The 17,644-nt window shown below is 59.8% G+C and overlaps 1 protein-coding gene across 1 annotated transcript; it reads right to left on the reverse strand.

Annotated features, from left to right (window-relative positions):
• Positions 1-8,644: 8,644 nt before the first annotated feature.
• Positions 8,645-13,159, reverse strand: NHLH1 (nescient helix-loop-helix 1). Its single transcript, XM_025986348.2, has 2 exons — positions 12,980-13,159; positions 8,645-9,732 (listed from the first exon to the last, which is right to left on the reverse strand). The coding sequence occupies exon 2, from the start codon at positions 9,558-9,560 to the stop codon at positions 9,162-9,164; it is 399 nt and encodes a 132-aa protein (XP_025842133.1). The 5' UTR covers positions 9,561-9,732; positions 12,980-13,159; the 3' UTR covers positions 8,645-9,161.
• Positions 13,160-17,644: the final 4,485 nt, after the last annotated feature.

Genomic DNA, 17,644 nt, shown 5'->3' on the forward strand with positions numbered 1-17,644 from the left:
GGATATGAACAGGTGATTCACAGAAGAAATACAAGCATCTTAGAAGCATTTAAAACTATTATCAATCTCAAAGAAAACCTTAATTAAATATTCAATATTCCCTTTTGCCCATCAAATTGGAACAAATTTAGGACATCTGGGTGGCTCAGTGTTTGAGCGTCTGCCTTAGGCTCAGGGCGTGATCCTGGGATCAAGTCCCACATCAGGCCCCCCTGCAGGGAGCCTGCTTCTCCCTCTGCCTGTGTCTCTGTCTCTCTCTCTGTCTCTTTTTTTTTTTTTCTCTCTCTGTGTCTCTTACGAATAAATAAAATCTTAAAAAAAATTGGAACAAATTTAAAAGAATGATAATATTCATTGCTATGAAGGATGTGAAAAAATATAGATTCTCATGTGTGGTTGGAAGTACTGTACTTTTTGGAAGGAAGTTTGGAAGTATCTACCAAAGTTTTAAAGGTATATTCTCTTTAATCCAGCAGTTCCACTTCTAAGAATCTACCTTCCTAAAATGCTCCCATAAGTACACAACTATATATGCATAGAACAGTGTGGTACACTGCAGCATTATTTAGAACAAAAGACTGGAATTAACCTAAATGTCCAGCAGCAGGAGGATGGTTATATGAATTATAATACATATGTCCCATGGAGAAGTTTAAAAAGTGAAGTTAGTCTATATGTACAGATACAAAAAAGATGTTTATAACATATTGTTTTAAAAAAGTAAGTTAGCAGTACATATTAAGTTTAATTCTAATGGTAGGGCAGCCCCGGTGGCGCAGCGGTTTAGCGCCGCCTACAGCCTAGGGCATGATCCTGGGGACCCCGGATCGAGTCTCACATCAGGCTCTCTGCATGGAGCCTGCTTCTCCCTGTGCCTGTGTTTCTGCCTCTCTCTCTCTGTGTCTCTATGAATAAATAAATAATCTTAAAAAAATTCTAATGGTAAATGTACAATATAATTTTAAATGCATGCATTTGTACATTTATATATATCTGCAAAATGTAAAGTCTTAAAGGATACAGACCAAATGGTTAATAACGAATTTACTTTTGCAGAGGGATGTGCAATTCATACCTACACAATTGGTATGGAGGGGTCAAATATATATATATATATATATATATACACACATATATATATATACACCAAATATATTGGTAAAAAATATATATATATTTTAAAAATTTATATATTTTATATAAAAATTATATATTTATATATATATATATATATATATATATATATATATATATATATATATATATATATTTAAGTAAGCTCCATGCCCAGCATGAAGCCCAAAGCAGGGCTTGAACTCCTGACACTGAGATTAAGATCTGAGCTGAGATCAACAGTTGGATGACTGGGGATCCCTGGGTGGCTCAGCGGTTTAGCGTCTGTCTTCGGCCCAGAGCATGATCTTGGAGTCCGGGGATCGAGTCCCATGTCGGGCTCCCTGCGTGGAGCCTGCTTCTCCCTCTGCCTGTGTCTCTGCCTCTCTCTCTGTGTGTGTCTCTCATGAATAAATTAAAAAAAAAAAAAAGAGTTGAATGACTGAGCCACCCAGGCACCCTTTAACTCTACATAATTTAGTATTATTTGAAATTGTTAGGATAGGCCATATCTTACTTTGGTACTTTTTGAAACACTTTTTTAGAAAGAGAAATCCAGATCACACTGTCTCTGTCCCTCTCAAAATAAATAAATAACAAATAAATAAAATAAATTCTATGGTTTCTAGTAAAGTTGAAAAGATAAGGCAAAAGGATCCCTGGGTGGCTCAGCAGTTTAACACCTGCCTTTTGCCCAGGGTGTGATCCTGGAATCCTGGGATCAAGTCCCACATCGGGCTCCCTGCATGGAGCCTGCTTCTCCCTCTGGCTGTGTCTCTGCCTCTTCCTCTGTCTCTCATGAATAAATAAATAAAGTCTTAAAAAAAAGATAAGGCAAAGCTTCTGGAGAAATAGCTTATAAGAACCCCATCTGAAATGTCAAAAGGACTGGAATATATGAACAAATACATATTCTCAAGGTAAAATGGTAACAGGTGGTGGCTCAGCTGGTAGATTGTGTGACTCTTGATCTTAGGGTTGTGAGTTCCAGCCCCATGTCAGACGTAGAGAAGATTACTGAAAAATAAAATCTTTTCTAAAAATTAAAAAAAAATTAAAAATGGCAACAGGTGGACATTGGGACAACTCAGCAAATTGAGGAGGAAAGTAATGAAAGTGATGATTATCCCAATACAACTACCATTTATTGAACATTGTTATGCACTAGCATTGGGGTAAGGGCTCTACATGCTATGTCTGATGAGGAAACCGTTGCTCAAAGATTTCAAGGAATTCAACCCCAGGTCACACTAAAACCCACATGGGAGTTGACAGATGATTTCAGTGCAATTCAAGGTGGGGAGGGCAGTCTTAGAAACGCTGAGAGGCTCAGGAGGTGCTGAGCGTGGGGCAGTTGGAAGGCACACCAAGTCAGGGTGTCCCTCTACATCGCTGTGGAGGATGATTAGTACTTCAGCAGGTGAGGTAGGAGGAGGAGCCACCTGAGCAGAGGCCGGGAAGTGGGGAACCATACGGAGTGTGCCAGAGAGCTTCCGACTCCTAGAGCCTTAGAGCACAAAGTGGGAAGCTGGATGGTGGTGTTGGGGGGGGCAGACAGACCAGCAGGAGGCGCTCCCCAAAGGGACTCTGTGCCACGTTGAAGAATTCGGATTTTATTTGAGAAATAATGGGGAGCCATTAAAAGAATGCGGGTATAGAACCGTTGTGATGAGATTTGCAGTTTGGGCGGGTCACTGCGAGGGAGGGTCTGGAGGGCAGATGTCAGGGAGGAAGCCAAGGGGCGAGGAGACCAGCACAGGAGAGCAAGAGTAGACGGGTGGACACAAAGAAAGAGCTGGGAGTCGGGTTTAGAAGATGGGTCGATGTTGGTGATGGGTCGGCAATGGCAGTAGAGGGCACAAGTGTGCAGCCTGGGCGCCTGAATGCGGAGCGTGCCACTGATCCGTGTGAGGAACACCCCAGGAGAAGTGGGGTTGAGGGACGAGAAGAGAGGGAGGCCCCTTTGGGGTATAGGCGTCGCAGATTTCTGGGAGGTGTCCTAGGAAACAGGTCCAGCGGTTTGGCAAAAACCCAGAGAGCCAGCTTCCTCCCAGACCCGCCCCAGGAAGGCGTCCTGGGCCTTTGTCCCGCGCACCTTGGACCGTCCCTGCCACGGCCACCGCAGCCCCACAATTCCCCACCAGCCTCTCCTCCTCTGTGGTCCATTTTGGAGGGGAGAACTTCGTCCACAGACACACGGGGATCCCTCTACCCCACTCTGCTCAATGCGCCCCCCACTCTGCTCCACGAGCCTCGCCGCTGTCTCGGTCCTCTCTTCTCTACTCCCTCTGCCACCGCTTCAGTCCACTCTCCTGTGCTCGCCCGCTGACCTTGCCGTGACCTTGCCGTGACCTCCTAACACTGCTCCCGCGGGTCTCGGCTCAGCCCATCCCTCTGGGCAGCTACTCTCACGGTGATAGTGGTGACCGTGATGCGGGGTAAGTTCTCTGGGCAACAGTCTCAGGCTGGGGCAGGTGTGCAGGAGAGGCCTGTCAGGGGCGCTCTCGGGAACACCTGGAGCACCTGTCCGCTGTAAGAGAGGCTGCAGCGAGCAGAGGGGGAGGCTGTGATGCGATGCCCTGGTCGGCACGCTGGGGGCCTGCAGCCGAGCCAGCCCTTGGCTGTCCAGGGACTCTGACCCCCCACCCCCAACAGTCCTTGCACGCGACTGCTCCAGGGAGGGAGCACGGCCTCACACGGCAGCTGCCTTCCTCCCAGCCTCTCCTGAGGAGGCACAAGCAGGGAGTCGCGCTCCTGCAGCTGGGGAAGCGGGTGCCCCTGGTCCAGAGAAGGAGGAGACTGGGGGGGGCGGGGACTCGGCAGCACAGCCCCAGGGCACAGAATCTCTGCAAACACCTTCGGGACACGCCAACCCCTCCTGTCTCCAGAGCCCAACCCGGATGGGACCTGCCCACTCCCTCACCAGCACCTCCTCCGGTGGCTCCTTCCCCTCCGTGGGATGGTGGCGCAGGATGGTGGCGGGTGTCCCCGTGCGCCCCCCACGGCGCCGCCTGGTGGTTCAGAACCTAGAGCGGGTCGCGCTGGCTGGTCACTAAGCGGATGGTGCACTGAATGACATGGGACTGGCTGACGGAGGAGACAGACACGGGTCACAAGAGGCAAAGGTAGGCGCGCCACATGGGCAGGGATGGAGGGGAGGGAGGTGGCTCTGGGTTCAGTGCCCTCCCCGCCGCCCCCTGCACTTGGGCATGAAGCCGAGGCCCCGCTTAGGGGGCCCCCCAGAGAACCCCACGGGGAGCCAGAGCAAGGCTCCGAGCTGTGGGCAGGTGGGCAGGCGCCGGCCAATCACTGTCACCCGTGGAGAGCCACGTGGGGCGAGGAGAGGAAAGGAAAGCGCGGCCAGCTCGGCTCCTCCCTGACCCGACACAGGAGCAAGCGCACCTGTGCCCCAGGGCAGTGCGCAGAAGCAGCGAGCGCCCCACAGCCAGGACATGCACACGGACACGCACCAAGTGACACGGACACAGCCAGGAAAAAATCCCCCAGGAACCGGTACAGCATTAACACGTTTAAACGAGACCCCCATGACCCCCAGGCCCTCTCCTCCCTCCAGCCCCCAAGCACCTGCCAGAAACTCTTGACAAGAACATCCCTCCAACTGCGGCTCCCGCCACAGCCCCCCCACCCCCCGTACCCCCCCACCCTTTGTCCTCACCTGGGGGGCCCCGGGTTGGGGCGCTGGGCCCACAGGCAGGCGGGACGGCTCTGCTGGCCTCCAGCAGGGGGCGGTGTCCAACAGGCGATCGTTAGAGAGCCAGGAACCGGGCTTCCGGCTGGCGACAGGGCGGACAAGCCGGGTCCCTACCCCGTGAACGGTGATCCCATCCCTCCGCGGGCACCTAGCCCACTTCCTGGCTCAGCTCTCCAGGAGACCCAGCTTCGGGACCCCCTCCGCCACCCCCAGCCTCTTGTCCCCTCCCGCTCTGTCTTGGTGTCCAAGGTTGTCGGGACTCTGAGCTTTTGGTTGGACTCCTGAAGGTGGGGAACCCACACCCGGGCTTGATTCCAGGGCTCCCCCTTTTGGGGTGGATGCTGTACCCTCACGGGCGCCAGGGCAGACCCGTGGCTCTGGCTGGATGTCAGGCCCCTTCACCGCCTTGGCCTGGCACCCTGGGCAGTGCACAACTGTCCAACGGTACAGGTCGCCCGTGCTACTTGCTGCCCCCTGCTGTGCCACTTAGAGGATCTCATTTCATCCTCTAACACCCCTGGGAGGCAGGGCTTTATATGCCCCCCACTTCGCAGGTGAGGAACCTGGACCTGAGGAGGGCGTGTAGTCGGCCTGTTACAGCACAAAGAGTGAGGTGAACCTGGAGTCTGGATGCAGGTCCCGTGGTGCGGGCTGTGGCCTTGCTGTCCCCTCCATCACGACGCAGCTGTTGCTGCCTCCGCGCCACCTCCCTCCTCCCCGCTCCCTCCCGGACTAGCCTCCGAGGTGGCCGCCCGTTACCTCCCTCCTCCCGGGCACAGGCTGCGCCCAGACCCAGGAGCTCCGGAAAGGACGTGAGGAGGGAGCGAGCGGCAGAAAAAGGAAGCGGGGAGGCCCAGCCAGGACGACAGGGGACCCTGGCAGGCCCGACCGGGACGCGGGAGGGAGGGAGGTGGGCGAGAGGGAGGAGCCCCCGTGCCCAGCCTGGGAAGGGGCACAGGCAGGGCGTCCATTGTGTGGCACAAAGGGCCCATATGCCCGGTAGCCTACGCAGCGTGCGGGTGTGCGCGCTGAGTGTGAGTGCCTGTGGACGGGGAGGAGTGGCCGAGAGCCCCCTCACGCTCAGGCCCCTGGGCCTGCTGGGGGCTCCGCAACTGGCTGGCCTTGCTGAGCGAGGGCAGAAGCCGGGGTCCGTGGCCAGGAGGCGGCCCGACGGCTGGCAGGGGCTGGCAGGGCCTGATGAGGGCAGCCTGGGGGGACGGTCCCGGGTCCCCCCTCCACCGGCCCACCTGCTGGGACGCCTGTCCCTCCCACAGTCCCTCCTCCCTCCTCCCTCCCTGCGTGGTAGCCCCGGGCTCCCCTGTCGGTCGGTCCTTCCGTCTCCCAGGCAGCGCCCCCCACCCCCAGCTTCTCGGTCAGTCTTGCCGAGCAGAGCGCAGCCGAGGCCAATTGATTATCTGAAGAAATTTGGAGCTGCCGGAACAGCTGCAGCTGCCCCTCCCCACCCCAGGCCCCGAGGGAGCCCCCAGCACAGGGCCCGGTAGCCCGGCTGCCTTCCAGGGGGGCCGAGCCACAAGAGGGACAGGGGGCCCCAGGCCAGGAGGGGAGGCCCCGGCCGCCCGCAGGGGGGGTCCGCTTACCTGCCTCCGCAACAAAGGGGCAGGATTCAGTGACCCCCCCAGGGCCCTCGTGCCCTGCCACCCGCAGCCCTGTTGTCCTCATCCCCAGGTTCAGCACCTCCTCCAGCCCAACGGGCAAGGGCAGGGGTGCGCGGGGTGGTCCTGCCCCCCTGCTCCCGTCACACCCCCGCCGCCTGCGAGCCCCACCACCAGGCCACCAGGAACGTCTGCCTGCCTTGGTCCGTCGCTACTCCAGCCGGTCCTGGTTCCTGGCCCCATGGCACTTCCGCAGCCCGATGGCCACACGGGTTGAGAGGTTGTTCCTAGAGTTAAAATCCACTTCCCGCAATGTCCTCCCGCCAGTGTGGTTGGCTCTCCAGGGAGCAGGAGGCCTGCCCCTACCGGGAGGACGCTGAATCCTCCCGGGAGCTGTTCCTCCTGCACGGTTGTCTCCAGACCTTTTGCCATCTTGGCCACCAAACGGAATACTCGCTCGTTTATCCACGTTCTTGTTAGACGGTGAGGCCCACGGACTCTCACGGACAGAAGGAACCGAGGTTTGAACTTGACTTCTGTCCCTGCCTGACTGTGTGACCTTGGACGAGGCCCACCTCCTCTCTGGGCTCTGAGTTGACCATAGAGTTTCTTCCAGGATTCCTTTGATACTCACTCAGAGCTCCTCCTCCTCCCTTTCCCCAAGCCCTCCCTGAGTCCCAGGTCCTCCATTCTGTTCTCCCCTGTATTTTAAGGTTGGGGATCACAGCGTGCGCCAGGAACGAATTGCCACGAACACCCACCCAGCTCATAGACAACGTGGAGGAGAGGCTTCATGTCATGGCTTTTCCCAGCAGCATGGACTTACACATGTTTTACTTGGGTTCCACTGGGAACTCAAGCTCTTTCTCAGGCCCATAGAGAGCAGAGCAGAAGTGCAGTATCAGAGGGGCCAGAAAGTGGCACCCCGTGCATACCAAGATGGAGGGACGTGGGCCTGGGGGTGGGGGTGGGACTGGGACCTGTGTGTTACACCCTTCGCTGCAACCTCTTTACTCTGTGGCCCCTCCTACTCCCTCCCCGTTTACCCACCATGCTGAGCTCTCAGGGCCCTATCAAACAGCCTTCAAAGCCCAGGACCCTCCATGCCTAGGCCAGCTTCCCAACCCAATCGAATGATCCACAGCCATACCTGGTGCTAGAACGAGGTCACTTTAATTTTTTTTTTTTGTATGAAATTGGAACTGCAACGGGAGGGGGTCACACACAGAACACAGGACACAGAGCCTGGAGGCCCACTGTTGGGGGTATGAGGAAGAAGTGAGAGGTCATGGGAGAGGGCCAGAGAGAGAAAAAGGCAGGCAGGATGGGGTGGGACTGTCTGGGGGGGAGGGAGCTACAGAAGGGCCCAGGAGCCCTGGAACTGGGGTGGGGGCACCATCCCAGAGGACTGGGTGTCCTGACAGGTGGATCTGAGGAAGAGGTGTGGGTGTGGTGAGCAGAGAGGATCTCCCCACATACACTCCTGGAGTTGCAGAAGGAGTAAGAAAGGGGAAGGAGAACCAGGGAGGAAGCAAGAGAGGCCCAGCTAGGGCTGCCAGGAGCTCCCTCACTCTACCCCAAAGTGCACAACTCGGTAATAAATAGTAATATTTATAAATAAATAAGTAAATAAATAGACAAATAAATAAATAAATACGTAAATAAATAATATCCTTGTAGAGCACAGAGTCTGGTGTGAGGGAGGAGGGAGCATGGGAAGGGCGGTGGGCTCACTTCTTCTATGCTGGGCCTCCGGCCCTTCATTCCACTGCTGACCCTGGGCTGCCGTGAGCAGAGGGGCAAAGCCACATTGAGGGGGATATAGAGAGCCTGGGGGTGGGGAGCAGGATGGGGGGTGTCTTCCTTTGCTGAAGGCGAGCTGAAGGAAGGAGAAAAAGTATATATCTAATGAACTGGCCCTAGGTCCCAGGGAGCCGAGCATCCCCCCCTGCAGCTGAGGGAGGAAGCCCTGTGGGTTTTGCACTTGTTCCCAGGGGGCTGGGAGGAGGAAGCAGCTGTGAGGTCTGGCTGCCCCACTGCCTGGGCCCTCTGCTGAGCTCGGGGCCAGCATCCGTCCTTCAGGACCTAGGGTTTCCTTTCTGCGGCTGCACACAGGGAGGGAGAAAATTGGGAGGCTGGGCAGGAGGGGGCAGGGAGCTCAGAGAGGACAAGGCACTCAGTACCAAGTAAGATCCGAGGTCTGCATGTGCTGAGCCTCCGAGAGAGAAAACTCCCCATCACTCGTGGCCACTAAGCCTCCCCTGGCAGTTGTTGCTCCAGAGAGCCCTGCGTGGCCTTGCCTGTCTCCCTGGCCAGCAGTGTGGGGCCCAGAGGTCTGAGATGCAGCCCCCTTCCTGGGCCCAGGCTCCCTCCCTCCCTCCCAGGGGCAGGAGAGGCTGGGAAGGGGATGAGACACAGAGACAGGGTCCTGGGTGGGAGAGGCGGCAGCCCTGGAGAGAGCCGGGGAGGAGGATGCTTAGGAGGCCCTGCAAGGACTGGACCCTGGCAAACACTTGTGACCAGCGGGGGGCAGGGGGGGGCACTGCAGACGGTGGGAGGTACCGAGCATCGCCTTGGGGGTGGGGACAGGACCGAGGTGAGCCCAGGTCATGCTCCACCAGTCCCAGCCCCAGCCCAGGGTGCCCTGCCTGCACCCCGGGGGCCTGGGGGACTGGGTGCGCGTGGTGGGTGCAGGGGCCCATGGAGGCGGGAGGCGGGCCCGGTCAGACGTCCAGCACATGGTTCAGGTAGGAGATGTAGCAGATGGCCAGGCGCAGGATCTCGATCTTGGACAACTTCTTGTCGGGTGGCAGCGTGGGCAGCAGCTTGCGCAGCTCGGCGAAGGCCAGGTTGAAGGCTTCCACACGGATGCGCTCCCGCGTGGCGTGTGCCGTGCGGTACTTGGCGGTGGCCCGGCGCCGGCGCCGCCGCTCCTCGCGGCTCAGGTGCTGCAGGTCTTTGCGGGCTGCCTCCCCCGGCTCCAGCCCCCGGGCCTGGCCGCCCGGACCCCCAGGCCCAGCCCCATCGGGGCCCGCCCCGCCCCCGCAGTCACTGAAGCCCGACTCGGTCTCGGAGTGGGTGGGAGGCAGGTCCAGCTCCATCGCATCAGAGTTGAGCATCATGATGGAAGGCCCCTGCCCAGGGAGATCGGGGTCTCCTCCCCACCCCTCCCGCTGGGAGCCTGCGAGCCGCTTGTGGGAGGGGCAGGAAGGGCCTGCCGGACTGGGGTCGGCCACTGAGCTGAGGAGGTCAGAGCCACTTCAAGGTCCCATGGTCAGGGGTCCAGTCCGGAGCCTGGAGGAGAGAAGGGGGGATTGATTGGGACGGAGGGAGGAAGAAGGGGCAGCTCAGTAGATGGGGGAGCAGAGGAGGGTGCTGTAAGAGTGGGGGAACAGCAGAAAGGCGCTGAGGGGACAGGCCGGTGGACAGGTGCAAAGGGGTAGGAAGGAGGAAAGATGGTAAGAAGGGGAGAGAATCCTAGAAGGGAGCAACAGGAAAGGAGGAGGGGTGAGGAAGGGTGGGGCAGGGTAAAACCCAGCAGGAGGATTAAAGTCCCCAGGCTGGGCAGCTCCTAGAAGGAAACACCAGAAGCGTCCTGACATCCGACTTGGCAGTCAGTGATTTCTTGGCTAGGACGCCCAAAGGAAGGCAACAAAGCAAAAGTGGACAAATGGGACTCCGTCGAACTTGAAAAGTTTTCTAAGTCAAGGGACACAAGCAGGGGAGTGAAAAGGCAAGAGCTGCGGGAGAAAACACGTGCAAATCATGCATCTGATAAGGGGTGAGTATCTGGAATATTATAAAGAACTCTGGGGCAGCCCAGGTGGCTCAGTGGTTTAGTGCTGACTTTGGCCCAGGGCGTGATCCTGGAGACGCAGGATCGAGTCCCATGTCGGGCTCCCTGCATGGAGCCTGCTTCTCCCTCTGCCTCTCTCTGTCTCTCATCTCTCATGAATAAATAAATAAAATCTTAAAAAAAAAAAAAAAGAACTCCGACAGCAACAAAACATCAGACCACTCGATTAAAAAATGAGCAGAGGACTTGAATGGACATTTCTCCAAAGATGATACACAGATGGCCAGCAGGCATGAGAAGATGCCCAACATCACTCATCACCAGAGAAAAGCAAATCAAAACCACAAAGAGGGGCTCCTGGGTGGCTCAGTCGATGAAGCTTCTGCCTTTGGCTCAGGTCATGATCCCGGGGTCCTGGGATCAAGCCCCACATCAGGCTCCCCGCTCCAGGCCGCTGGGCTCCCCTCCAGGCCGTAGGGAGCCTGCTTGTCCCTCTCCCTATGCTGCTCCCCCTGCTTATTCTCTCTCTCTCTCTCTCTCTCTCTCTGTCCAATAAATAAATCTTTTTAAAACAAAACAAACAAAAACCCTCCATGAGCTAAAACGTCACCCCCATGAGGACAGCTGCCATCAAAACAAAAACAAGACAAGATAATAGGTGTTGGTGAGGACGTGGAGAAACCGAGTCCCTTGTGCTGTGTTGGTGGGACTGTGAAATGGTGCAGCCACTATGGAAAACCTAATGGAGGCTTCCCCCAAAAGTTAAAAATAGAACTACCAGATGATCTAGCAATCCCACTTCTGGATAGTAGCCAAAAAAAAAAAAAAGAGGAAATCTGCACTTCCATGTCACTGTAGCGCTAGTCAGAATAACGAAGATAGAGAAACAACCCAGACGTCGTCCATCCACAGCTGGCCACATAAAGATGTGGAGACATTCAGTGGAATATTATTCAGCCTTAAAAAGGAAGGAGATCTGATCACATGCTGCAGCATAGACGCAACTTGAGGACATTGTACTAAAAGAGAGGAGCCTGTCACGAAGAGACCAACACAGTATGATGCCATGGATCTGAGGTGTCTAAGCAGTCAGCCTTACAGAAACAGAAAGCAGAATGGTGGTTCCCAGGGCCTGAGGGGTGTGGGGGGAAGGGGGAAGTGTTCAAAGGGTGTAGAGTTTCAGATTTGGAAAATGAAAAAGTTCTGGGGAATCTCTTTCACCACCATGCGAGCATACTTAACACTACTGAACTCTGCACTTCAAATGGTACATTTTATGTTCCATGTTTTGTTTTGCTTTTTTAACCATCATACAAATATTTTATGATAATAAAAAGAAAGAAAAAATAACTGAGCAAAACTGGGGTCACAGCTCAGGAGAGGTTGGCCGCGCCCCTACACCTGCCCTAGTTGTGATGGGAGAGCTGCGGCCTTGCCTCCCCTCCCTCCCAGGGCCCCTCTCCAGCCTCGCAGCCTCTGGGGGGGGGAGGGGATACGCACGCAGATTGCCCATTGTAGGGTGGACTGGGACATATGGAGCTCGGCACAGCTGCCCCGGCGCCATCCCTGCTGGCCCCCACCCCCAGCATGACCGCTGCGACACCTGATCCTACCGCCCTGTCCACTAGAGTCAAGGGATGGTATCTCTTCTGACCATGACGCCCTGCCCAGGGTCAGCCGGCCTCTCCCTCGGTCCTCAACACCCTCAGCCCTGGGCTGCCACTCCCTAGTGCTCTTGGGTACTCCACAAAGGCGATGAGGGGAAGGAATCCTGGAGTCCTCCCACAGCCCAGCATCAGTTCAGATGTGGCCCGCAGTGGGGGGTGGGGATGTGCCAGCTTCTAGGAGACTTGGCTAAGGTCTGCTTGTCCCTGGGGCCAGCGGAGGTCAGGGTGAGGCAGCAGGCAAGGGGCTGGGAAAGGCTTTGCTTGGGAGAAGTGTTGAGTGGGGAGAGTGGGCCACTCATGTGAGCCCAGGAAGCAGGAGCGCTGAGCCCATGTCCGTTCCCCTGCAGCCTGGTTCTCCTGCCTGCTGGACCTCCTCCCCGGGGTCCCCACCCCCGCAGGGGAGACAGGCTCAGTTGTAGCTGACAGGTTACTAAGTGCGGGAGGGTGGCGGGTGCGAGGGCATCCTTGTCTGACATGCACATGCACACGCACACGCACAACCATCACACAAAACAGAAGGTGGTCAGCGCTGAAATTCAGGACAAGCTGCGCATTCCCAGCTCCAAGGGAACAAGAGGGATGACAGCAGCGTGACAACGGGGCAGCACCTTCCAGTACGTGGTCACTGCCCTGACTGCCCATCCTGTGGGCCTCAAGCGCGGCTATCACAGCGAGGTCCTGCCCCTGCCCTGGGCCGCGGTCCTTCCCCTCTGATGGCCCTGCCCTGCCCTCCCCGCCGCACCCTAGTGTGATCCCCGTCCCACCTCCACCTGGCCCCGCTGTCCCCCCCAGCTCCAGTCCCGGCAGCAGCTTCTGTTTACCCGCGCAGTCCTCACCCCACAGCCACTTCTGGTCCCAAAGTTCCAGGCTCCAAGGATGGGGAAAGCGGCAATCCCAAACAGCCGGGGAGGACCTCCAGCCCCACGTCTGCCTGCCGTGCTCCCCCCGACTGGGGACAGATGCAGAGAGTCCAAGGGGAGGAATGGGGAAGAGGGAGTGCAGGGACGCAGGGGCGAGGCACTGGAGAGGGCTGGCAGGGGGCTCACCCCCCCTCCCCAGCCCACAGTTCTCCCTTTACCTAGGAAGACCCTGGGAGGGGCTCCACGCTGGCAGGACAGGGGGCAGCGCTGACGGCCCCAGGCTCCTCTGGCTGCTCAGAGCTCATCCGTCTGCAAAGTTAGTGACCAGCTTTCTAGAGCTCTCGGGGGCGGCCTCGCGGCGCGGCTGTACAGGCTCCGGGGCAGATGAGAGGGGTACACATGGTGGGGACTGAGGGCCCAGGGGGAGGGGGAGGGCTTGGCCAGGTACGGGGCCAGCGCACCGCACACACGCACATACACACGCACTCACAGACACACATACACACCTGAGCTGGCCCAGCCCTATGTATATATATGGAGATACACACACACACCCCCGGCTCTCCATTGGCTGGCCCGGCCCCCCCCGCCATCAATATTAAACAGCCAGGCCGGGCAGCCATTGGCAGGGGGAACTGGGAACACCCCCCACCGCACCTCCGGGGAGCTGGGGGTGGGGGCTGGCCCTGGGGGGGGCAGGGAGTAGGGGAGCGGGGACATCTGTTCTCCATGCATATTTCATAAGCAAGAAATGGAGAGCCGGGGGAAGGGGTGGGGCTGGGGCGAGAGCCAGGGCAGGATCACAGATGAACCCCGTCCTCCCCACCCGAGGCGGCAGGGACACAGCCCCCAGCAGGCCAGGGCTAAGAGCCCAGGGCCCATTCTGAGGCCCAGCGTGACTTTGGCGGCCCCTTCCCCCGCGTCCTTTCCCCGGGGCAGGAAGCCTCCCCCAGCCCGGCACAGGGAAAGCTAGAAAAGTGCGCGCGGGCAGCGCCCAAACGCCGGAGGGGACCCGAGGGGACACGAGGGGCCTCGCCCGCGCCCAGCTCTCCGCCTTCGCCAAGCCGGTGCCCGCGGACCCGTGGGCAGGCTGCCCTGGCTCCTGCTGGGGCCCTGCCCCCGTGCCCGTCCTCCGGGACTCGGTCCCCCACGCCCTCCATCCCAGCCCTGGTCTCCCTCCCACCCAGGGGCCCAGAGGAGCGGGGTCGGCTTCCTGACACAGCCCGCCAGGAGTTTCTCTGGGCAGCCCCCCCCCCCCCCACCGACGAGGGGCTCCTGGGAGGAAAGCAAGGGCCCAGGGAGGAGGAAGGACGGGGACAAGGCGTGGCGGGCGGCAGCGGGGAGGTGCCGGGGCAGCAGACAGCGGCAGGAAAAGCAGCGACAAAACTGTCTGCAAACAGGCATCGTTGACGTCCACGGGGGCAGCCCGGCTGCCTGCAGCCCGTGTGTGCGTGTGCACGAGCGTGTGAGCACGAGGGTGTGTGTGTGCTTCAGGGCGGCAGGAGCTGGGAGTGAGGGAAGCAGAGGGCCGGAGGGCCGTGCGGGCTCCGGTGTCTAGCTCTGTCCCCCCCACCCCCGCCCGGCCAGGGGGTGTCTTCCAGTGAGTTTCCAGGATGGAGGGGCTGGGAGCACTCCCGGGGCGGCGGGCTGCTGCCGGGGAGAGAGCCCCTTGAGCCTCAGCCGTCCTTGTCTGTAAAATGGGGTCAACTGTAGCTGCTTCTTAGGTGGCCGTGGAGATTGAGTCACCGCCTAAAGGGCGTCCCCCCTTAGGAGGGGCACAGCCCACCTCCAGGTTGTTGGCGGCATCGGTCTCCCTGTTGCTGATCCACCCCCTCTGGGCTTTCTGCGGGCGAGGCTTCCCCAGGGGAGTCCTGTGAGTCCTCCCCGGGCTCCCCACCTTCCTCAGCCCCAGGTCTGGGAGGAGCCAGCTCCCACCTGGGCAGGCCCAGACAGGTGCCCAGGCGCCAGCAGATGGGCCGAGCCGGAGGGGAGAGGAGCTTGCTGAGGGGGCCGGGGGCAGGGGATCAGGTGGCGGCTCAGATCTTGCATCATCATTGCCATGGTGCTGATTAAAAACCAATCTCCACCTAATGAGCCCCCAGCAACAGCGACTCTACCTCCCCCGCCCCCTGCCCTCAGCCCCGTCCAAGAAACTGGGAGACGGAGAGACCCAGGAGAGAGGGAGAGAGCGCGGGGTGGGGGGGGAGAGGAGGGGAGCAGGCAGGGGTGGGGCGGTGCGAGCACTGTCGGTGGGTGACACGCGCGGGAGGCGGGTGTGCAGGGGGACATGAGAGACACCGGGGAACCGCCGGGGTGGGGGAGGAGACTCGGGGAGTCAGGGATGACCCTGCAGGGTGCTGGGGAGACGCAGACGGGAGGAGGCAGCCTCCGAGGTGGTGAGGGAACAAAAAATGCCAATGCCGAGGACGGGAGACAAGGCCCTGAGACCCGACAAACGGAGCCGAGGGGTGGGGGAAGGGAAGCAGGGGGGCTCCTGGGGTGGGGGCAGAAGGCAGGGAGGGCCGGCCGGCCGCTTCCCTCCTTGTGGCTGCTTGGCTCTGATGAGCGAGGCCTGAGAGCCCATCGCCCCAGCCAGCCCCCAGCTGTCCCCTCTCCAGGGCCGCTGCTGGTGAGGGGCTGGGGCCTGCCCTGGGGCCCCGCGCCTCTGCACGCATCACCCAGACCCTAGGCTCCCCCGGCCCCTGTCTTCTCTCAGGGATTCAACTTCTGTTCCTTCCGGGGAGTCGCCAAGGGGGAGGCAGGCCCGAGGTCAACGGGAGCCACGAGCGCGGAGCCCTTGCTGCAAAGAATAATTCTAGGCAACTGGGAGCCGGTGGACCTGGGTCCCGTCCTGGTGACCTTGGTCAGCAAGTTGGTCTTGACTGAGGTCATCTAGTCCCCGGCGACACGAGGATGCGCTGCTGCCCTCACAAGAGACGTACCGGGCAGCGTGCTCACCCTGGCCTCTGACACCCGGGCGCGACTTGAGGGTGGCCATACCAGGAGCGGGGGGGCCTGGGCGGGGGTGCGCTGCCGCCCTGCGTGTGCGGGCCCTGGGGGTCGCTTCCTCGGGTGGCCCCGCCTGGCCCCGGGCACAGCCTTGGAGGCTCGGCTGGCTGGAGGCTGGAGCGCGGGGAGGGCGCCCCCGGAGGGGGGGAGGGCCTGGAGGAGCTGGGAGGCAGTGGCGTTGGCAGGAGAGGGGGTGACATATGTGGGGAGCCCTGGGGACCCGCCCAGGCAGCGGCTGGCGGGGCGAGCAGACGGCGTTAACCCTCGCCGCGCTGGCGCCGCCTGACTTGCCCCGGCGGTGGCCCCATGCGCTGTGCCGCGAGAGCCGGTTCGCGTCCAGGTGGGTCCGGGGCAGCGGGGCCGAGGCTCCCGGCGGGGCTCCTGGGGGCACCTGGCCCTTCTCACCTCCCTGGGCCCCCGCCCGGCCTGGCCCGCCGGCCTCCCCAGGCTCCCCTCTCTGTGCCTCGGGAAGGTGACAGCGGGTCTCCACTCGGGTGCACCGCGCAATCTGTCACTCTCTCGGTGGCCAGCCCGGCTGGAGGCCCCCCTCTCCCGCGGCCGCCGGCCCGCTCCGCCCGCCGCCGGCCCCCGGCCTCGCTGCCTTTGTCTCCCGAGGCGGCCCCGTCTTTCTTCTCGCCTCCGCGCTCACCTCTCCTCAGCCCCAGCCCAGCTCCAATCTCATTAGGGCCTCCAACCACTGCCCCTCCAGCCTCCCCTCCCCCTCCCCCTCCATCTGTCTTCCCCGCAGCTCTGCTCTTTGTGTCCACCCATCTGTCACCAGCAGCCCCGGGCCCAGTCCCCTCTCAGCCACGCCCGCCGGCTCCCTCGGCTCCCCTCCCCGTCCCCTTGCCGGCTCGGGCTGCCCCACTTCCTGTTTCCCTGCACACTTTATTCTTTGCAGGTGGCCCTGCAGCCCCGTTTCTCCTTCCCTCCCACCGGCTCTCTAGGTCCCCTCTGGAGGGGTGGGCAGGAGGGGACCCCAGGGTCCCCGGCCCGCCCCGCGCGGCCTGCCCTGCCTGCAGGAGCCCGAGACTTACTCGCCATTGCATCATCTCTGGGCCTCCTGAGTGGCCCCTGGGCTCCTGCCCACGCGGGGGCCGGGGCTCCCGGCTGCCTGTCTCCACCCGTCTGCACGCGGGACTGCGGGCCCCCTGCCCCTTCCGCGTGTGCCTTCAGGCGGGGAGAGGGGTCAGACCTGAGGCACCTCTGAACCGCAGCCTGCACAGGGCTCGGTCCCAGGACGGGTTGCCCAGTCTCAGAGTCACTTTATGCTTCAATCCCACCCCGCCCCCAGACTCCTCTCTGGGTCCTGGGGTTCCAGGACAATAGGTGCCCCACAGGCCTCCCTCTCCTCCAGAAGGAAAACTTCCTAACTACCTTAGAAAGTTCAAGAATTGATCAACCCCCTTTTTTCTTTTTTAAGAGTTTCTTTATTTGAGAGAAAGAGCTTGAGAAGGCAGAGGGAGAAGCAGATTCATGCTGAGCATGGAGCCGACCGACCAACCAACCTACAGACCAGGGGCTCCATCTCACCAGCCCGAGATCAAGACCCTAGATCGTGACCTGAGCTGCAACCCAGCGTCTGCCACTTAGCCCGGCTGAGCCACCCTGGTGCCCCAACAATTGATCAGCCTTTTAATCCCGCTGCCCTGTGGAGTTTAATATGAAGGGGAGCTGCATGGGGGGCTATCCGAGCAAGCGGGCAGGGCCCAGGACAGCAGCCGCGCTGTCTGCCTCCCCATAGCGCCCGCGGCAGGGAGGGGATGGGAGGCCCAGAGGCCAGGATGCCTCAGAGTGGCCCTGAGCTCCCTGGTGACAGCGGGCCCCGCCCAAGCCGACCTTCTGCACCGAGCTCACCTAGAACCTGGTCCTAG

Source organism: Vulpes vulpes, chromosome 5, assembly GCF_048418805.1.
Source record: "Vulpes vulpes isolate BD-2025 chromosome 5, VulVul3, whole genome shotgun sequence".
Classification (NCBI taxonomy): domain Eukaryota; kingdom Metazoa; phylum Chordata; class Mammalia; order Carnivora; family Canidae; genus Vulpes; species Vulpes vulpes.